This window comes from Ambystoma mexicanum, chromosome 6p (genome assembly GCF_040938575.1).
Source record: "Ambystoma mexicanum isolate Mex_15411 chromosome 6p, UKY_AmexF1_1, whole genome shotgun sequence".
Taxonomy (NCBI): domain Eukaryota; kingdom Metazoa; phylum Chordata; class Amphibia; order Caudata; family Ambystomatidae; genus Ambystoma; species Ambystoma mexicanum.
Window position 1 is genome coordinate 971,860,183 of NC_090935.1, and position 23,216 is coordinate 971,883,398.

A 23,216-nucleotide genomic window follows, 5' to 3' on the forward strand; every position below is an offset into this window, starting at 1 on the left:
GCTTCAAAGTCCTTTGGGTAGGTATTTTAGGTCTTTCAGCTTTGATTAGCATATCTCTGAAGTTCCGTCCTCGTTTGTATGCTAGCATTGGGGGGACTGGAAAGAGACGGTTGAGGTTAGGATCTGATTTGATAAGATCCCAATTCTTAGTGATGATTTTTTTGACTTGAAAGCTCTGGGCAGAGTACTTCAATGTGTAGATGAGGTTTGCCTGAGTTTGTTTTGGTTGTTTGTTAAGTAATAAGTTACGGGGGTGTACTTGTGTCCTGGAAATAGCTTGAGCTACTACTTCTTCCGGGAAACCTCTTTCTAGAAATCTTGATCTTATAGTATCAAATTCTGTCTGAAGTTTTTCTATGTTGGAGGTTATCCGTTTAGCCCGTAATAGTTGGCTATACGGTAGGTTTTCTTTTAAATGTCTCGGGTGAAAACTGTTGAAATGAAGGGAGCTGTTAACATCAGTTGGTTTTCTGTACATTAGTGTTGTTAATTCCATGTTTTTCCATTCTACTGTTACGTCCAGAAAGTTCACCTGTGGTGTGCCAATTTCCATAGTGAATTTGATACGTGGGTTACATTGGTTAATATATTGCCAAAAATCTGTCAGTTCTTGATGTGTGCCGTTCCAAATGCCAAATACATCGTCAATATATCTTAACCAGCAGTGTATTCTGTGTTTCCAATGTGGGTGATCCAAAACAAAGGTTTTCTCAAAGTAGAACATGAAGATATTTGCGTAGGACGGAGCCACAGCCGAACCCATAGAGGTACCTGAAATCTGTAAATAGTACTTATCATTAAATCTGAAATAATTGTTGTAGAGTATCAGGTTGATAAGTTCAATAGCAAAGGTTTTTTGAATCTGAATTTCATCATGTTGTAAAAGAAACCATTCTAGGGCCGCTATGCCTTCATCGTGGGGAATTGAAGTGTATAGACTTGTGACATCCATAGAGAATATTAGAGGATCAGGAAAGCTGATCTGTAAGTTGTTGATTCTCTGGAGAAAATGTGTGGTGTCTTTTAGGTATGTCGGTATTTTCTGTACCAGAGGTTGCAGTGCTGTATCAAGGTAGACCGCCAAAGGTTGAAATATACTGTCAGTACCAGCGACAATTGGTCTAAAGGGCGGGTCTTTGGGATCTTTATGAATTTTAGGTAACCCATAGAAAACTGGGATGATTGGGTTAGTTTTAATTAAAAATTCTTCCGTTTTGTCTGAAATCCAATCCATCGTACTAGCCTTTTCAATTGTCTGTTTGATGATGGTGCTGATGTAATTTGTAGGATCGTTATCAAGCAGTAAGTAAGTCTGTCTATCATCCAGTAGTTTAAGACGGCCCGTGTTGTATAGATTTGTATCCATGAGTACAAGGGCTCCCCCTTTGTCGGCTTGCTTAATTGTGATGGAAGTGTCGTCGGCAAGTTCTTTGATCAGTTTAAGTTGATGACGCCGAATATTCTGCTGAGTAGAGGTCTCATATTTGATTCTTCTCAGGTCACGAGTGGTTTTGGTTTTAAAGAGATTAAGGAGTGGATTATTAATTTGCGTATTGGAGCATGGACATGCCACAATCGTAGCTCCAATTCCCCTAAACATTCAGCTGTTAATCTCCCAACACATTGCTTGTGTGGGCCCAAACATAATACCTTGCCTGCCATTTAAATATGCATGTGGGTGTCTTCGGAATGATCCTGGTTATATTTTATTCATCACAGCAGTGCCAATATAGTAAAGTTGATGGTGTCACCGAGGACCCCCTCTGTGTGTGAGTTGCTAGCCTTCCAGCACCTCTGCTCTACACCACAAACCTTAAGTTGTACTCATTCAAACCAGGTCTATTAAAAAGCAGTACAATATAAACTGACACTTGTTGAAGCAGTATAAACAGGTCTTTCAAAAACAATGACTGGCCAGAGCCACTGGCAGCAACATCTTCCCAAAAGTAGGGTTAGAAAAGGGTTCTAAAAGCCACAATACTTTCCATACCTCAGTTTCAGCATTAGCAATCTGTCGCTCTCGTTTTTCCAAATCTGACAATGTTTTCTGAAGTTGCTCTTCCAAAAGCGTGTATTCAGCAACCTGAAAAGAAAGGCACCCACACTGTAAATGATAGGTTATGTTTCTGCACACTGGCATGTGGTTTAAAATCCCAAACACAAACAAAAAAGAACACTAGGAATTTAGACTGCATTTAAATAATTTAAAAACATGCATTCAAAGAAAAACAAATGGGTAAAGATAAAGGACATAGCACTCCCAGGGAGATAGCCTATTGAATTCTCTCATTTGGATCCAAACTGCAATAACCCACAGAAACAGCATAAATCTAGCCTTCAAATTGCAACATTAATCCGCTTGCCAAAGGAAAATGTGCTCATGCAAAGCAATTCACTACAATAACAGTAGGGTGCTTTGTGGGCACTGGCAAACAAGAAAAGGCATGTAACTTTCAAGGATCTGCACTCAGCTTGTCGGCCTCTCCGCAATTAACCGTTTGTTTTGCTACTGAAAATGTGTCTTATTCTTCTGTAGAGGAAATGGGGAAACTATGCATACAATTGGACCTCAATATTGTTTACCCTTCGAACATTAGTGTTGGTGTGTGTAGAATACATTTACAACTGCTCATATTTCATTAAAACAAAGTAGAGTTTTTTTGTGAAAATAAGCATTTTCTTGATGAACGAAGCAGTATGCCCAACAAAATGAAATATCTAGGTTTGGCGAATGCTCAAAATGTATGATGCATGCGACCATTGAGGCCAACTCCAGGCATGTCTCCATGTATAAATCTCAGTTGATACCGGAGTATGCACACATTTATGCCAGGATGAATTGAGGGCAAAGTTTTATCTTGGTTAGACTGCGCCAGGAGAAAATAAAATTGCTATTTAATGACAACTTAAAATAGACAGTGGTAGCCAGACAACATTGTTAGGACATTGTCTTCAGTTTGAGTTTAGAATGGGCTCCTTTTACAGTTTTTTCTTCTTTACGGTTTCATTGTGCATTATGTTTTTCAAAATAAATGCATAGAAAAATACATAGATGTTCTAGTCCTCAGGCCCCCGGGAGTAGAATGTTGAATGAGACTTAAGCTATCTACAGACCAAAAAGACTCTGTGGAAAGAAAGCAGAGCAACAAAACAGTGCCACATCTATAATTTAAATAAAAAAGTGCAGGTCTACCGATCAGAGGATACACCTCTGTCATGAGAGTTACGTCAATACTCGGGCAATTGATGGTACCACAAGTGGTAACATTACTCCCTTAGGATTTTCTTTTCATGGGGCAAAAAAGAAAATTGGCAGATTCTCATCACGCTCAGAATCAATCCATTAAACCTTTTACCATAATAATCAGGGGGTCCGAGTGGTGGTGAAGAGACATTGGGCTTTGTAAAATGCAATTTGTAAGTCAGATTAGTTAACAGTTGACTGAAATCCTTCTGCAGTCAACCCTCAAGAAATGGCCTCAAGTGAATATGTTATTTGATACTCAGGTATACAGGAAACTGGAGGAAGCAGACTCCCCAGCCCACATCCACCATTTGTAGCAACAGCACAAAACAAGAGTACGAAAGGTGTTTTAGAAGATTTAATACAGTATGGGCATATGGGGCCTGTATCCCTCAGGCAGTAAAAATAATGTATGGTTCAATCACACATATTCTGAGGGTCTTTAAAAAACACATTTTAGACCAGTGTGATTAAAGTTCGGAGGCAGAGAATGAGAACAGTGTATGCCTTGCAGAAGCAGAAGAGGCAGCCATGTGCGGCAATGGAGATAAGAGTTGCACTGCTAATGGCTACGGCCCCACCTGTTACCAATCACAAACGAAAGTACTAGCTGAGAAAGTTTTAGTAAACTGTTAGCAAAAGACTAGTGACAGCCGCCATTAAGAGTAGAATAGGTTATGCAACACAACTAGGCCGGAAAATAGTATCAAACAAGTAGAAGGGTAGCAGAATGCTGAGACAGGGTTACACAAGTAGCATAGACCCAAGTAGGCAGGGGCAGGGAGCAGGTTGCAGAATACACGGGCAGGGAATAATGAATGGCGGCATCCATTCAAGACACAAAGGAGACAACATGGTAGAGTATGAACAGAAGTACCGCCATTACTAAGACCAAACACTTCTAGACCTCAATTCTGAATTACTGCAGCATGACATAAAATAATAAAGTTACTCACTGTAGTGACTACCTAACTCCTGGTCCATAGTCCCCTTTCCTCTATACTTGTGGGACATTCCGTCCTTCGGGACGGGACTGGAAAGGAAATTGACATTTTTTGTCCTTCTCTTTTTACGCGGGTTACCTCACGCGGCCATAACCCTGCCTCCTGAGCTCTGCCCCACAAATCGCCCTTCGGTCCTTTTCTATCGCCAGGTCTGCGACCATTTAAGCAATAATAGAGGATACTTATTAAAGGGGACAGCGGGCTGGCGTATGGAGGAAAGGGGAATATGGAGTAGGAGTAAGGTAGTCACTGCAGTGAGTAACTTTGGTCTAACTCGTTCGTCCCGTCCCCTTTCCTCCATACGTGTGGGAGATTCCAAAGCACTCTTCACAGGTAATACGGGTGGATGGAACTTCCTTAATGAAAAAGGCCTGGCCGAATTGAGCATCGGCCCTGGAGCTCAGGTCTAAGCAGTAATGCTTACAAAAAGCTGATGGGGAAGCCCATGTAGCTGCCTTGGCAAGGGTTTCCCAGCGAACATATTTTTGGAAGGCAACAGCAGCCGCTTTGCCGTAGTACAACATGGGCATGAATGGTATATGCTTCTGAAATACAGGAGGCAATCCATCGGGAGATAGTAGCCTTTGAAGCAGGTTTCCCTATTGGGTCTCCGAACGTAACTAAGAGTTAAGAGGAAATCCACCCCACCCCCTATTACACCCCCCCCTCCCGAGTTCAGTTCTGTCCAGATAGAACTTCAGAGCTCATCTGTCATCTAAATTGTGTAATACTCTCTCAGCGTCTGAGGCCGGGTTCAGAAAAAAGACAGGTAATGAAATCGATTGATTCAAATGAAAATCAGTCACTACTTTAGGAAGGAAAAAAAGATGAGTGCGGAGCACAACCTTATCCTTCTGGAAGGAAAAGGAATTGGCGTTCCACAGGCAAGGCTTGAAGCTCGCTTACTCGCCTTGCCGAAGTCACTGCAATCAAAAAGGCAACCTTCCAAGAAAGGTACTTAAGATCCGTCATAGCCATGGGTTCAAATGGTTTTTGGAATAAGGCTGTCAGGACCACATTCAAATCCCACTTTGGATGAGGATTGTGTACAGGTGGAAAAAGATGTAATAAACCTGTGAAATGCCTTTTAATGACTGGATTTGTCAAAGAAAAGTAACAGGTGTCAGTGGACAGGTAGGCAGCAATAGTCGACAAGTAAGTCCTACAAGACATGAATGCCTGAAGCAGCCAGATGGGAAATGAACGAAAGGACAGTGTCAATCGTAGCATGTCTGGGGTCTAGTTGCTTAGCTAAACACCAGTGACAAAACCAGAGCCACTTGCTCCTATACTGAGACCTCGTAGAAGGCTTCCTGGCCGCTTGGATAGTGCGCATATTGTCCTCCCACCGGTTAAACTGCCCTAGGGATTTGAATTCAGGCACCAGGCCGCCAAGCTGAATGATTGCGGGGAGGGGTGCCACATCTGCAGATCGCACTGGTGAAGCAGGATGGGAATCTGATCGGAGAAAAAATTGACAGATGCTGAAGTTCCGAAAACCAGAATCCGGCTGGTCACCAATGAGCTACGAACAGGAGAGTGCAAATTTGATGCATTAGTGAGCTTGCAGAGTGACCGATGAATCAGAGGAAGAGGTGGGAAGGCATATGCCTTCATGTTGTGCCACAAAATCTCGAGAGCATCCCCTAGAGAGGAGGCCCTGAGACCGTTCCTGGATTCATAAAGAGGAAGTTTCCTGTTTGTGTCAGTAGCAAAAAGATCCACTTCTGGAGTGCCCCATTGGCGAAAGACAGAGAAATTCCATGTTCAGTTCCCACTCATAGCTGGCCGCTGTCTGAGTGAGTCTGCAGCCACATTGAGTTGTCCTGGAATGTGTAACGCCAGGAGCCAAATGCTGTGCTGGATGGCCCATTCCCATACCGGAATGGCAAGGTCTACAAGAGGTGGTGACTTGATACCACCCTCTTTGTTGATATAAAACATTGACACCGAGTTGTCCGTGCAGATGCGGACCACCCGGTTCGTGATGGATGGTTGTAAAGCTTTCAGCGCGAGAAAAACAGCCAGGAGTTCCAAATGTATATAAAACTGCCTGTCCAGTAGCATACATAGATCGAAGACCTGGAGATGATCCAGAGTTGCTCCCCACCCCAGAAGGGAGGAGTCCGTGGTAATCGTCACTGGTGGGTAGGGCTCCTGAAAGGAGCTCCCCACTGTAAGATGTTGTCCGAAGCCTGGCACAAAGAGCTCTGAAAAACTAGCTGCATACGCCTCATTTTGAGACACGCAAGAGGAAGAGCAAGCACGCACAAGGCCATGAGGCCCAGAAGTCTCTGGAACCACCAAGCCAGCATGTGCTCTGGCTGGATGAAGAGTTGACACATGGCGAATAGATCCGTAATCCTGTCCGCCGTCAAATATACCCTGGAGTTGATCGTTTTCCAACGGAAACCCAGGAAGATCAGGTCTTGGGAGACCGTCAGGGAAGATTTCGGGCATTCACCGACAGCCCAAGATGGAACAGGAGCTGGAGGAGATACTGGGGATTGCTCAAAGCTGTCGGAGGACAATGGCTGTGCAGGAGCCAATCGTCCAAGTACGGATATACATGAACACCCTGTAGCCGAAGGAAAGCTGTGATGACCGACATCTTTGTAAAGACGGACAGCGCCGAGCTGAGACCAAACGGGAGCCCACGGAACTGGAAGTGCTCCCCCTCCCAGGGAGAACAGCAGATACTTTTGATGCAGTCTCGATATCAGTATGTGCATATACGCGTCCTGAAGGTCTACTACACTGAGTCAGTCGCCCTTCCGAAGAAAGGACTTGGCAGGGTGTGATCATCTTGTATTTCTCTTGGAGAAGAGGAAGGTTGAAATGGGAAAGGTTGAGGATGGTGGACAGGCCAGCCTGGTTGGGTTTGGGCACTGAACAGTCTAGAGTAGAAGCCCCCCCGTTGGTCCCCGAGGGAACAGGTTCCACCGCCCTGAGGACTAGAAGCTTCTGAATCACAGCTCTGAGGGAGGGTGTCCCGATCTGTCGGAAAGGAGGGTTGAAGGGTGGGGTAGGGGCAAGAGAAAGCCCGCCCACGCGATGGACAAAACCTACTGGTCTTTGGTGATGGTCTGGCACGCCTCCAGATGAGACGAGATTCGTCCTCCCACCGGAGTCTCGTGCGACTGACAAAAAATATAATTTTGCAGATTTGTCAGCATGGAGACTACCTGCTCCCCTGGAGAGGAGCCTGGTGGGTGAGAGAAAAACGACCACGTTGTTTGACGGCTGCCACCAACCGGAGGTTCAGTTTGGCGTGCCGGTGGTCCTGAAAACCTGTGAAGCCAGAGAAGGATCAAGACTGAGACCCTGCCCTCTGTATAAGGGGCCTTAGCTGGACCTTTGCCAGGGGTGCTTGCCTTAGTCTTTGTAAGTTTGTCATCCGTAGAGGAATGTAACAATTCCTTGCCATCGAAGGGAAGGTCCAGAACTTTATCTTGCACCTCCTTCGAAAACCTTGTCACATGAAGCCACGCTTGGCTGGAGGTGTCAATTCCCACCATCAGGCCTCGAGCCGAGGTATCCACATGGTGTGCCGCAGCTTCCAGATCATCTTGTGCCAACACCCTGGTGCCCGACAAATCGGCCTTGAAGTCGTCTAGCCTATCCGTAGGAATGCACTCCTGGAAATCAGCCAACTCCTTCCACAGCTTCATATTAGCTGCTGCCAGGATCAGCTCTGTATTTGCTTGGCGAAGTTGCAGTGCTGAGTTGGCAAAGATTTTCTTGCCCAAGGAGTCCAGAATGTTGCCATCCTTGGAGAGAATCTGAGCCGCAGCCGTAGAGGTCGCAGAAGTCGGCCTGGATTGAAGCATGGCCGCAGCTACCACCGTTGAGGAAGGGAGCGGACAAGACACCAAGGCTATCTCCTCGGAGGTGTGAAACCTGTAATGGACGTTGATTCTCTTTTTGCTATGCAGGCCCATGTGGGGCTTATCCCAGATCTTACGGGCCTCAGCCAAAACATCCTTCTGGAGAACAGGCCAGTACGCTCTTGTGGCGACAAGGTAAATGCTCCCGAAAGCAGCCCTTCCTGCGGAACGGGGGCCTCAGGTACTGGAATGTCGAGGAGGGCCATCATATCCAGAACCCGGCCATGGAATGCTCCGACAGAGCGGGGCTGCTCATCGCTATCCGGATCTGCTTGAGGGTCATCCAGCGAATCGGGAGCAGACGGCTGGGCCACCACAGGTTTTTAAAGTGCCATCCTGCTCTACCGGTATCTTCTCTATGGGTGGCAGCGGGGGTAGGGGAGGAAGTGCTGGAGGCGGACCAATAGGAAGAGGTGGTACCGCTGCCGGGTTGGAAGGTGGAGCCGGAGGGTCAAGAGAGATTTCCTTGAAAAGACCCTTAAAGTACTCTTTCATAGGGTCAGAATGCATGAGCCTTTGAAATTTCCCGAAAAATACATCCTCTGATGAAGGTTTAGGCACTGTGGTAGGCAGAGGCCTCTCATATGGGGCATACCTCCACGAACGGAATGAGGATGGTTGCCAGGAAGGCCCACCACCAATCGGGTCCGCATAGAGCAGCGGGGCAGAAGCAGGCGGAAGCGTGACAGTATGTGGGAGCGGGATCCGAGCACGCCAGTCTTAAGAAGGGCGGAACAGATTTTTACAATCCACCCGAGGTGAAAAAGTCTGCTCAGCCCCAAAATTAAGATTCCCAGCACCCGCCGTTGAGAACGTAGGTCTAAGGGAGGAATACAAAATGGCTGCTGTGGAACATGAGGGTTGGGCCGCCATTTTGTCAATGCCTGAAGCTAACTGCGTCACATGCGTCGATGAGGCAATCGTCTCCTCATGCTGGTCAGGGGACTTGAGTAACATCTTAGCCTTGACACAAGGATTCTCGGCACAGCCGGTACTGGGGGGTCTTGGATGTTTACTTGACATCTTAGAGGTGGCCCCAACAATAGCCTCCAGGGAAGGAACCTCGGCAGAGCCGGTAACAGAGGAGTTACGGTACATGACCACCCTCTTTGTCCCCTCGATAGAACCGGTATCACTGCGATGAGCGCGGGAAAGCTGAGGAATCACCCTTACAGAAAAACACCTTAGGAACATGTCTCTCGGTTTTGTTGGTACAGACCTTAGCCTCAAAAAGAGGAACCTCTGGTTTTAAACCGGTATGTGTAGCTCCCTCGTGAGGGGCCTCAAGATGTGGGTTGGTACAGAAAGCTCCAGAAAAGGAGGCCTCAGGGCGTGCCCCGGTGTCTGGATGGAAAGATCCAGAAACTGAGGCCTCGGAGCGAACCCCAGTGTCCAAAGCCACAGATGAACTGGGCTGACGTTTAGCAATTGACAGGTAAACCTCGGAAGGTGTTCCGGTCTTGGCAGGTCCGTTGTGGGAACCCTCGGGAAAAACTCTGGTATGCCCATTAGGCCTGCGAGGCACCTCAGGAGAAGTCCTGGTGGTAGAGCTGCTCGAGCCCCTCCCGGACCGAGAACACCCCAGGAAGGAGTCCCCCTGCCGGGGCACCCTAAAAAGGAACTTACCGGGCGTCTCTTCTTTTCGTCGATGAAAAACTGAAGAGGAGGTGTAGGAACACGCTAAAAGACGTCCTCCCACCGAAGAAGACAGCGTTGGAGTGCCCGGACGGAAAGGGAATCACAGTAGAAGCGCGAATACCAACAATGGTCCGGCCAGAGATACTCCAAGCAGAGAGAATGGGGATCCGCCTTAGCTATTCGACGTTCGCATGAAGAACAGGACACAAATCCCAGACACTCCGGCATAGACGGAGAACTAAGCGACCGCAGAACCGGAGCAGGAGAAGAGGACAACGGGAACACAAAAAAATGCTTCCAGGTGATGCAAGTGCATCCAGCCCCCACGGTGTGGAGAAAAGGACTGAAAGGCGATGCGTGAGCGGAGCTCAGGAGGGGGGGGGGGGGGGGCTTACAGCTGCGTGCGGTACCCCGCGTAAAAAGAGGACAACATTTTTTCAATTGCTATTTTTTTTTTTAGCAAAAGTGCTCCGGTCCCGTCCCGAAGGACAGTATGTCCCACACGTATGGATGAAAGGCGACGGGACGTAGGAGTATTGCTTAACACAAGATTCAAGGCCTCACGATGTTCAGACAAGCCCTAAGGGGAGTTCTGCTTAGCAAGCCTAAACCGCAACAGATAACGTTTCCCAGGACATACAGCATATAATTGTTAAAGTTAATTAGTTTTAGTTGGTAGCATGAGAAATACACATCATTGAATGCCAGGTGCAAGTAGCTACCATGCCAATCGGTCCCATAATGAAATACATAGCGCCCTGAGTGGTTGCCAAAGGAAAATACACACGTGTAAATCCAACAAATAGATTAAACTGAGCTCTGAACAGTGGTCCTCTATCACAATATCTTAATGGTCATTTATTCCAGGCCAAATTAGATCATGCACCTGCTATTTTTCCTAGTATATCTAGGCAGACGACACGCCAAAGCCACAAACAGACTGGCAGATAAGGCCCCAGGTATGGGAAGGAGAAAGGAGTAGCTTCTTTAAACTGGATCATAGCAGTTCGCCCATCTATCCTTCACCACGTAATTTGGCACTGCATAAAAGCGCTTCACTGGCCAATCAAACCCTAAGAGGAGCTATTAGTTGTAGAAGAACCAATAGTGAAGGATTTGCTTATAGATGACTAGTTGTTCCCAATGCCATTTTGAGATGGTTTTTTGTACGCTCTCCCAGCAGCCGTTTGGTATTGCAAAAAAGCTTTCTCGTGCACTTGGAGTTACTCAATTTTTGAGTTCTCTCTTCTTATTTGTATATTTGGGCCGATCTTAACACATGGATATCTAAAGCAGCAAATGTGTGAAGTGAAGCATAGAGGATAGAGCGTAGGGTACTGCTAAATCAGAAACGCAGCGGCCGCATATGCCAAAAGCGGTTTCCAGAACCAGCATGTGTCTAATATCCCTCTCCCAGGTAAGGATTGTAAGTAAGGGCAAGAGTCGGGTCTGGGGCACAGACTGGACAGAATCTGTGGCGCAGAGGCACTGGCAGCGACCAGGTCTGTGGCGTGGCACACAGCTGCGAGACTGGAGCGAATGTATTGTACGACCTGAGCGCTTGCTTGCGCCGGGCCCATGAGCCAGTCAAGCAGGAAGTGCTGCAGGTAATATTGGGTGCTGGAGTGCATGCCTGACATGTATGGTACACACTGACAAAAGAGGAAGAACACACTTTACAGAAAATGAAATGGGGAGGGGAGATGGGCTCAGTCTGTGACAGATTTACATCTGCTAGAGGAACTCTGCCAGATTTGTAAAAATAGGTTAGGAGCTGTAGTAAAGGGTTTCTGCCATGAAAACCTTATCTGTTAAATATTCTGCTTTCAGTGGAACTGGTGTTGGTGGGTTTGCTCCCAGGCGGAACCGTCGGCCATTCTGTGAATTATTGGACTTACTAACCTCTACCTATAGGACACCTTTGTATATGTGCTGATGTGTTTCAGTCACTGGCATGTTCGAAGCACTGGAGTGACACTTTGAAAAGTACTCTAGTAGATTGTTCACTAAAAAAGTGTAAACCCATTTTTGACAAATCTATCACAAAAGTGGAAGGCGTCTACAACTTGAAAGGCCTATCCGGGAGAAGGAGCTCTGCAGAGGATTTCTAGCTGGCATGCATGGAACCCAATGTATTTTAATACTTGCATTGGCCTAGCAGTTTTTAATTACACAACTAACTGCCACAGGCATGGTGGCAGCTTAAATTAGGAAATAAAAAACCTATATCAGGTTTTAGAAATGGTGGTCTATAGAAAGCTTCAGCTATACTACAAAACCATTTGATGTCACTTTATTAGCAGCCCATTTGTGGAGGCATTCAACTGTAAATTAGTGGATTCACCAGTCTGTGCCGGGTTTCACACAGAACAAACCATTAGTGTCAAGCCCAGGAGACTACCTTTTGATCTCTCTGGAAAGGCTTAGGGGACAGAAAATCTCCCCAGCGGGTTAGCTGGGAACTACTACTTTGAAGGTGAGCCCCCAACAGTGCAACGGGCAGCTCCCTGGAGTCTCCTTGAAGAAGAGAAGGCAAGGAAAGGGAGGGGTTGGAGTGGCTCAGGTGGGAGATATCCAGCGAGAGAAGGGTTCCACCATCTTTGTTTTTCTTGGGCCACTGCATTTCCAGGGCCCCTTTTCCATCTTCTGCAGACAAAGCCCTGAGGTTTGCCTTGTGTAAGGATTGTTTCACCTTTGACAACCAGTTTTATTTACAGGTCAAAGGCACGGCAATGGGTGCAACATTTGCACCCAGTTTAGCCATCCTATTCATGGCCTCCTTTGAGGAATTATACATTTACTGTCAAATCAACCGGTGGAACACAGATTTCCCAGTGGCATCGTTATATTGACGATATTATTTTCATCTGGACAGGCGACGACACATCCCTTCAACAATTTCTGGTATGGCTGAACACTTGTAATAACAACATCCAATTTACTATGGAGTACAGTACCACACGGATACATTTTCTGGACCTGGAGATCTCTTGCCTTGGCAATAAACTCGTTTGTAATCTCTTCAGGAAAACCACAGATAACACACTTCATTAGCAAAGTGATCATCCACAACATATTAAAAAAAAAAACTTCCATATGGCCAGATGTTGAGAATTAGAAGGAATTGCACTTCTCTGAATGACTCCTACGAGAATGCCAAAGCACTAGGCATGCGATTACGTACACGCGGATATCCCAAAAGATTGGTGAACACCGCAACCAAGAGGGCCAGATTTACAAATTGGGACTCACTTTTGATACCAAGGCCTGAATCTAACACACACGAAGAAGAAAGACTAACATGCGTGATGACCCATGGACCAAATACTTTTGATCTTAAAAAAGTAATCCGCAAACATTGGCCCATAGTCAGACTTCAACTCAGTGACAAACCCATATCCCGATTTGCTTTCAAAAGAGCAAGGAACATCAGGGAATACTTGGTTCACTCCTCCTACATCAGAGTCCCGCCGCGCACATGTCTTTGGGATCTACGCAAAATCACCGGCCATTACCCTTGCGGGTTATGTTCGGTGTGCAAATTTACCAGAAAGATACAAACATTTAACATTGGCGACAGACTATGGGTTCTAAATAACCAATCCAATTGTAAGAGTTGCCAAGTTATATATTGCATTGAATGCCCATGCGGCCTTCGATATGTGGGACAAACCATGCAAAGTGTTGGGACCCGGATCTCAGAACATGGTTCTAGGATCCGGTGTAAGAAAATCACTTCCCCTTTGGTCCCACATTTCCTGGCCCATTCGCATACCCCTGACGATATTCTGTGGTGGGTCCTTGACAAGATCCAATCAGGCCAAAACGTCCAACTCACAAATTTCCCACTGGCATCGTTATATTGATGATATTTTCATCTGGACAGGCAACGACACATCCCTTCAACAATTTCTGGTATGGCTGAACACTTGTAATAACAACATCCAATTTACTATGGAGTACAGTACCACACAGATACATCCTGGAACTGGAAAAGAGATGGGTCTATAGATTTGACTCCCTGGAAAATGGACTCAATGAACAAAATCCATCTTAATTCCTTTTTTTTTTTTCACCAGTGTGGATCAGATCCATACGTTTTTGAGCATAGCATCTAGTGACCAATGTGTCCCTTGCGTTCTATACACTAGGGACCCACACACACCTCAGCTGGTGGGCTCTTCACCCTCCACTCCGTATTTCTCTCCACTGTCATGAGTTTTCAAACCAAGGATCACTCAGAAGTGCTTAGAGTGCCACCATACAACCTTACCAATTTCTGGCATTTTTAGGTACACAGACACTACTTGTGAATTTTCGCAGCAGCTGTGTGCGCCACTACACCCCTTCACACAGGCCCATACATACCTGCTACATTGCAACTGACCAGGCACACCCACTGGCCGTACTCCTAGCAACCTCATACTTCATGTCAGCGTCCTGTCCCTTGCTCTGTCGGCGGCCCCGGGTCCTGTACAGCTCTTTGCTCACAATCACATTGGCCGCAGTAGCCGTCTGCCGACTCGAACGATCGATCACTCGCTCCTTGGGTGTAAGGTTGATTTATTCGAGGACCGGCACGGCATCTTGGGTCCCCGCCCCTCCACACACATGAATGGCTTGGTGGCATACACTCCCACCTTTCCTTTCTGGACATGCAGACACCTCATTGGTGGCCGCGCGCACACCAGACACTAGCCTACAAGCCCGCCCCCACGCGTCACGTCGTTACCTCGGTAACGGAACGCTTATCAGCCGCCTTCCTGCAGGCACTCGCAGCAGAGGTCCCAGCGCGGCGCAAGTTATGCAGAGTGCCGATTCCTCTCCATACCACTTGGGCGGCAGGCCACGGAGAACCAATCTCCACAACTCAAGGTAGACATCTTTACCACTCCTTTTTCCCTTTTAGGTTTTTTGTCTCTCCCCACCTGCAGAGTCACTGAGGAGAACAAATTGGAGGGCACGGCTATCAGTTGCACAACAACTGTTCTCCACTCACTGACACCCCACTATATTCAGTAGCCCCACCGCCATTTACGGCGGTTCCCTTGGTCCACCAGTCCCTTCGAGGACACACCGCACGTAACCATTCTTGTTAACCTGCACTGACACCTATGTCACGGAGCCTGACATGGCACTCTATTGGGCATCATTTTCCCACACCTGACCTACCTGACTTTTATATGTATACATTTTTTTTGCTCGCAGGTCCAGACACTTCTAATTTGGTCTGGAGACACTGGCACCCAGGACACATGGACAATTGAGCTCTGTTTGGCTTCACCTTCTAGGACCTCATCCATTTCTTAGATACACAACTCATGGCCTACTTGCAAAAGGTTCCCTTTTTTCGACCAATACTTCGGTAAGTGGCCCACACCTCATTCGCTTCAGTCATTCTTTAATCTCACCAGGCCTTTACCTGTTTCCGCTGCATTTCCGTCCGCTCCCTTTGCCTCCCTCACCTAGTGGGTTCTATCAGCCCGTGGATTGGTGCCGGAGCCCATGCAACCTATCAGTATAAGGGAAACTTATACCATTATCTTCTCTCCCCGGGGGGACCCATCGGTAGTTCACCAGAGAATCCTGCACCGTTAGGAAACCCAGACATGGTTTTGAGTAGCTTTGCAGACATGACCCAGTCCATTGTTCTGCTATTAGACTAATGCATCCCATCTACATTATATTCTCTTGTATTTATCATTCCATACACCAAGTATACCTTCTTTATTTCATCACCGAATTTACTTTCCTCTTTAACCCGTTTTTTAACATTATCATTGGTTTCCTCTTCCCTTCCTTTTCACAATACAGGGTCCTGCTAGTTCCTGCCCTAATGAAGGCGGAGTTTTTTTCTTCAGTTATGAAGAGTAACTTTCCATCCACTTGGTACCGCTGAAACGCACTACTGCTCAGAGGGGATTGGAGATCCCTTTTAGTACATCTAATTCAACCTGGACCTCACTTTGCTTGCATTAAATGTTCAGTAGTTAGTAAGGATACTTCGTTGAGAAGCTCCTCCTACTCTTTACCTCTTTCTCGTACCCCTATGCGTTGGCAGACCCAATCCCAATGCATAATAATGTTTACCGTGGGATTCCATTTGTATTAAACATGACCATACATCATTGAAAAAAAGTAATTGTTACCTTTGTTTTAAGTTTTCAATTTGATGTCACAACATTGCAAGAAACATTGAATTGACCTTTCATTTCGTTGTGGTTCCAAATAGAACCAACTGATCATCAAATGACAATTAATCTTTAGACGCTGTTTAGACTTACCTTGTTTTTTTTCATGCATTCTTCTCTTTTTTTGTATCATTGTTTTCATATATGTTTTGAAGGGTTTTTCATCTTTATGATTGTACAACATTTTTATTATTGATTGTATATGCCCCCACATGTTGGGTTTTTAACTTATGCACTAATTCTTGATATAAAGATTTGTCTTAATTTCTACAAACTCTAATGTCTTCCTTGGTGTTTTGTTTTGAGATATCTACAATTATGTGTAGAGGTAATTACCCATGTGGTGACACAGGTTTGGACCAGGAGTAGGGCTTGAATTCATTTATACCCCTCACAGGCCAATCGACACACGTACCAGTACCTTTTTGTTAATATTAGTGTCTTTTGCCCCCAACTGGTACGTGATCCCAGGGGCAGACCACAACCACAACAGAGTGGCACCTCTTGTATAAAGCCCTGAGGTTAGATATCACCAGGCAAAAAACTCTGCACACAGAGTGCATGATTGCAGCCTTAGAGAAGGCTACAAGAGAACCAATCAGCTGTGACATATTGCCTATTTAATGAGGTGAGCCCACCTCCTTGGGTGAATTATCTTTAGGAATTCAGAAGGATTTCACTGGAACTTTATGGTGCTATCCTTCTGCCCAAAGACCCTTTCCATAGGAGTAAAGAGAAGGATTCCAGGGAAGGGGCAAGCCCCCCCAACCCACTCTAAGTGAATATTGGTTGTGACCTGCTGTTTGGAACGCCTTCCTGATGAGATATGGTTACCCATGACTGCCTATTGGAAGCTGTCCACCTGTAAGTGTTGTTCCGTGACCTTCCTGGCCTGGAATGAGCAGAAGATGGAGTGGTCTTTCCTCTCACCAAGGTCTCATGGCACACCAAGGTCTCATGGCACACCAAGGGCCTGCTGTTTGGGCCACCCTTCCTGCTGCTGAGACCAGTTCACAGGACTCTGCCTGCCGGACAGGGGCAGACCCAAAATGGGAATGTTATGTAGATTCAAAGGATACGTAGGGATACAATGATACTTTTAAGAAATTTTAAATAGGAAAAAGGCTCTATAGGCGAGGTACCTTGGTGGTAGGTAGTGTGGTAGTGTGGGGCCTGCCTGAGGACACCTTGCCAGATGGTACCACCCACAAGACCATCCTCTGGCCTCACACTCCATGTAGGTTATGCCCAAGTGTAGGTAAGGTATCTGACTCACACCAAGACTACCTTAGACCCCTCCAAGGAAGGGTGAGCTGACGTAGCTGACCCACATTCAGTTGGTGGCCACGCCAGGGGAATCTTAGGGAATTAAGTGTTTATTTTAAATAAAGAGGGGTCCCTGATGAGATCCATATAAAATTGACTCTGGTGTCTGTGTCCATTAGTGATCTAAAACTCCGGGTGTAGCCCATCTCTTGTTAACAGCGATTCTTTTTTTTTGGAAGGTGCAACGCCCCTCTCTGCCCAGCGAGGTGTGGGGGGGGGGGGGTCGTGGTATCCATGGGAATTGTCCCTGCTCCAAAGCATCTTGAATCCAAATTCTTCCAGGTCCCTGAATTGGTGGCTCCCTTTTGTGGACAAGTTGGAACCACTTATGGAGCAGCTGGAACTCTTGCGGTGCATGTCACTGCCCTTCCAAATCAGGAATCAGTGATCCTCTCTCCTCCACTCCGCCTCCTGGAGCTTCGAAGGTGTTCCTCTGAGATTCTGTGGCAAAAGGTGAGCGCTTTGTGTCACATGCCCAACGCCTTGGAACCAGGGTAACTGGCTTAAGACTGGTTGGGTGGCTTGGTTGCAGGGTGCTGCTACAGGAAGCCTCTGCTAAAGTCATTGGTAGCCCTGAAAGTGCAACAGAAATGGCTCATAAGTGACAACTAAGTGAAACCTGCTAGGGGAACGAAATGCTCAGTTGCAGGATAAGGCAGCAGAAGGAAAGCAGAATTCCAAAAGACATGGATCAGAGAAACAAGAGCAGAGAATTGCTTGGGCAAGAGGAGCATAGGCACAGGATAGCCAACCTGAACCTTTATTTACCTTGCAACACTAGGAACACTGTGCAGTGTTTCCAAGGATCTCTCTAAGTGTTCATCCTCCGGTCTTGTCAGGAAGGGGCAGACCAGGAAGTGAACATGGTGGCCGACCACTTGATTGTGGCCGCATGCCCTTGCCCGACCAGCCTTGGTTGGGGCCATACCAAACAGGACATGTTGCTCGCCTTCCATTGACCGAACGCTGATGGAGACGATCGCATGTACAGAAAGATAATGCAAGTTCCTGACAGTATACATCCTCCAATGGTGCAGTGGCCCTGGCTTTAAATGATGGAGGCAATGAAGACGACATACAAGGTCTGGAGAGTGGATGTTAGAAAAGTGCCTCAATACCAAGTGTACTGTTGTCTTAATTCAGCAGAAGTGCTGTTGTGGCACATCTGAAGTACCTGCACTTGCAACTCTCAGGAAGGAATATACAACTGATGTTCTTGAAATAGTAGGTCCTGATGTCTTTGCAACATTTTCTGTTTTAACAGTGATCTAGTGGCCTCAACATCATCCATTTGAGTGGCCTCTTTCACTTGAAGGAAACTAGTCATTTGTACACAAGCTTCGCTCTGCATAACAGTTGTTCAGATTTGAGTTCTTATGCTCCGTCTTTCTCGACGAGGGGTTCACCAGTACAGTAGTCGTTTAAGATATGTAGATCAATACTAAATCATACTGATCAAAAAAGTATGACCATCTACCTTGTTGAGTGTTAGTACATTCCACTCCTTGGATAACTGCGGTTACGGAGGTCTATACGTATCTCAACTGAATATGGAGTTCCTAGGAGCAAATGCCTCGGCTCCATTCAGGCTTGCTTCATGGCTAAGAGTTCCATCTCTAAAACGGCACAGTTTCCCTCGGGTTCTGTTAGCGGTCTGGAGAGCAAGGCGATAGGATGTTCCAACAGGTTGTCCTGGACTTGCTTTAGTGCAGCTCCCAAAGTAGTCTTCGAGGCGTCCAACTCCACAATGATGGGCATGCTAGCATTGGAATGGCATATACATTGGGGTGGATGTGGTGGCTTATTTTAATGAGCGAAAAAAAACATCAATATCACCTAATTTAGGCCTCTGTAATCCAAACAGGGTGTTAGTTGTGTACATTCTTGCAACACAAAACAAGGCGGCCCCTGCAGGTGATCACAGCTCACTGATTAAGCTTGCTTGTAGATTCACTTGAAGATATTCATACAATACCTTCTTATGTGGCAGCGATCAAATTTACATGCATGCAAATGGTACCTGAGCTCCAAGGAGTAGGTCAATAGCACAATCTGAAACTCAGTGGGGGAAGGAATTCCCATCCATTCCTTCAAAAGGAAGTATTTGGGAACCCTAAAGGCGAACACCCGGGGCCTGGGCCCAGATGTCATCCATGAAGTTGCCAGCAGCACCACAATCCACCATGGTTGTGACTTTAGACACTGTGCATCAGATACCATATGCATATTACATTTTTGGTTAGTCACCTTGTTGGAGGGGGAGCTACACTCTTGAGGTGCAGTACATATAAAGCACCTCATTCTGTCTTCTAGTACACTCTTCCGTAGAGGGTCCTCCGGCAGAACACAACTGCATCGGCTCCGATTGATATGCAACGCCAGGCAAGGGTTTAGGCTGATTCGATGATGGCTGGCTTCTGTTCTTTTTTCTTTCAGCTCATCATTCTTGCAGACGATAATCCTATTGCATCACAAGGGCCAAGCAGAAGTGTCAGTAGCTAGTCCTTAAATTAAGTAATAAAGGCAAGGCTGTCAATGGTGCCCTGCCGTACATCTAGTGAGGTTTCTTGGGTCAAGTAGGTCAATTCAGAATGTCCGAAAATAGCCTGCAGACTTTCTAGAATTCCCAGAGAGTTGTCCAACACCTGGTTGTTTGTAGTCTTCAACGGTGTGGTCCATGTGTGACGATTCAAAAGTTGTCATCACTTCTGCCCAGTTGGGAGCCCTTTTCCATGAGACTAGGGACGTGAGACGGCTACCCAATAGTCCCCCTAGGGGTTGCTTAATACAGGAGGAACTCATGGGGAGAAGTGGGGATAAGGAGGATCGCCTGGGGTACATCCCAATGAATGTTGCCACTCATTCAAACATACAACATTCCTTAGCCCTCTCTAATCTCCAGAACCACTACATTGAGAATAGGCCTACCTATTGTTGTAACATAGGCCCTAAGACCAAAAGTACTAGAAAGAACACAGAAGGCAAAGATCATGAATTGCGAAAACACTGGTACAAGGTGACTTCAAGGAGGAATGAGGATTAAGCCGATAACGAAGAAGGACTTGTGCAATCTGCATGGGAGGAACTGGATACAAAGTATAAAAAAGAACAAAGTACTGTTAAATCAGAGAAGCCCGGCCGTCGGAGCCGAATGCAGCCATAAAACGAAGCACAGTGGTGGAAGGAGCAGCGGTAACCAGTCCTGTTGGGGAAAGCAGCCAGCATCCAAAGTCTCTAGCGCGGGAGATTCAAACGCTGACCGACAGATGTGGAGAAGCAGAGAGTGGCAAGTGGACACCAGGGAAGTTCTCTGCATGCAGAGTGAAGGCAGACCTCATCCTGAAGCCAGGAAGATGCTGTAAAGCCACAAGTGCTGAGGAGAGAAGCCCACGGAGTCAGAAGTGTGCCCTGGTCCCAGGAAGTCCTGGCAAGGTACCAAAGCCCTGTAAGAGGCGAGGGCTGGTACATGAAAACCAAAGGGCACCCAGGGTTTGACACAGAGGCCAAGGAGGCTTTACCTTGGTATTAGCAAGGACATTATTGAGCACAACAAAAGAAGGGTCTGGGACACCAGCAGTGAGAAGGCTAGCATCAGATGCAATCTTCCTCAGTGCAGTGGTAATGAAGAAACCACTGACCACTAGAGAAGGGTCTGGGACCCCAACAATAAGGAGAAAACATCAGAGGAAATCTTCCTGGGCACAGTGGTAGTGAAGAAACCACTGGCCTACAGAGAAGGGTTTTGAAACCCAACAGTGAGAAAGAACTGAAGAACTGTATCAAACATTACTACGAGAAGAGAGTAATTTTCCTTGTATCGGACAAACAGCTGTGATAAAGATGCCAGGGGAAGGGAGTCATTCCCACCCACCCCTGGTCTTGCAGTGAACTGTAACACCAGGAGAAAGGGGGTATTCTCTTGGCACTGTGCTGGGCTCCGAGTGGTTCTGAAGACACCAGGGCAAGGGAGTAATTCCCAATGGCTCTATTGGGAACTGCATAAGCTTATATCAGGAGAAGAGAGTCATTCACCTGGACATTGGACAAAGGCTGGGTGAAGCCCGTAAGCCAGGGGAAGGGAGCAATTCCACCTGGTATTTTCTGTAGAAAGAGAAAACTTGTTGGACACTGTTCAAGAAGCAGGAGACGGGAGCGATTCTCCTGAAGGAGGAACTCTGTTAGTTTATTCAGTAGTCATAGGGTAAGGATTAGAGCAGGATTTGACATAGGACGGTGGAACTTTGATTTGACTGACAATCCCTTTACTTTTAGTTCGAGGCAGGGAATCCCCTCTTAGAGATAGGGACCGTGAGGTCTTTTTGAGAAATACAAGTTTAGAACCAAAACCATGCCACCTTTGTGTCAATTTCTTCTACAACACCCTTACATTTGCGACACCATTACACATTCCAAAGCGATACACGCTAGGTTAGATATCATGTATCCAATTTTACAGCAGTTGGAAGGGAACGAAGATGTTTTGAATGTGAATTGTACCATGCAGGCATCAAAGAAATCCTTGTTTTTAGGGTTCACATCAAAATTCCCACATGGAAATGGGTAGATTTAGGGTTTCTTTGGGCCGAGTATTCCTGGTGATCTGCATCTCTCAAGTTGGTGTTTTCCACCTTTAAAACGGCTGCATCGAGTTGTTGCATTTGATCCATCCAAAACTAAGATGTTGTGCCTCACAAACTGCCACGTACAAGACGCCTTGGAAACAGGACGACTGGTTCAAGACTGCTTGGATGGCATGGTTCCTGCGTGTTGATACAGGAACCCTCCACTAGTCACCAGCAGCCCTGAAAGTAGAACAGGAACAACCAGTAAATCCAGTGGTGCCAACTCAATAAAATCCTTAGTGGCACGCAGCAGTTAGAAGGCAGAAGACTGAGGCAGAAGTAGCAAGGAAAAATGTATCTTGCAGCCTAACAAACTGTTGGCGAACTGGATTTATTGAATGGTATGATTTCTTATGAACAGTTCGTTGGGTGCTGCGAGGGGATGACTATATCACTGAGACTGCAGAGTGTCTCAGGAACTGGAAAATGGTCAATGGTTGTAGTATTTTTTCTTTTATTTTCTTTTTATACCTTTTTATAGCAAGTGAAATCAAAATTCCTTTCGGATGGAACAGCAGTTCGTTCTTTGCGGTTTGGTTTCCCGAGGTCGTGACTGGCTTTAAGATGGCCGCCTCTTTATACAGTGATTTCATTGCGTGCGTTCATTGCCTACTTAACCTGATGAGCGAATTACGTTCGATATTTGGATGCCTTGGCGAATCAGACTATATTTTGGTGATCTGGTTTAAGTTAGTAATGTAATGTCTTGTGCAACATTTGGTCGTCAAGTGTTAAAAAGGATGTTTTAATTAATGGATTGCATATGCGCGATTTTTCGTAGTATTCATTATAGTTAGATTAATTTATTCCAATTTTAATCGCTTAATTTGATCAGCTTATTTCTCAACATTTTGAGAGAAAGAATTGTATTTAGTAATTAGAGATAACCTTCATTTCAAAAATGAAACATTCTGTGATAACGTGATCAATCTATTGATTGCTTACAAGAGGGCCACCTTGAAATATGCATTTGCTTTTGTTCTTGAGCCCTAGGTTTTGGACGCCATTTTAAGTCTATCTTATTAGTCGGCAGGTGGATGAGATTAACATAATTTCTGACACTTGATTGTGTCACCAAGGCGGCACACGAAAAACTCATCAAGGAGATAGATACCATCAGAAGCAACATAGAAGAACTGAATATACCAGAAGGAACTTTCAAAAACTATCAAATTTTGGATACCTACCTGGATAAATATGAACAAGAAGTAAAAATTAAAAAACAGCAAACATTTCTACGAGACAAATTGGATTACAAATTTAAACAAGTTTACACCTTTCATAAGAGACACCCAAAGAAATCC

General features: G+C 46.0%; 1 protein-coding gene across 1 annotated transcript in view; it reads right to left on the reverse strand.

Annotated features, from left to right (window-relative positions):
• The window catches only part of CEP120 (centrosomal protein 120), a 1,008,936-nt gene that overhangs the window by 219,727 nt on the left and 765,993 nt on the right, over positions 1-23,216 (reverse strand). Inside the window, exon 15 of the mRNA XM_069625584.1 lies at positions 1,991-2,083. Within this exon, the coding sequence (XP_069481685.1) occupies positions 1,991-2,083 (93 nt within the window). The remainder of the gene's footprint in view (positions 1-1,990; positions 2,084-23,216) is intronic.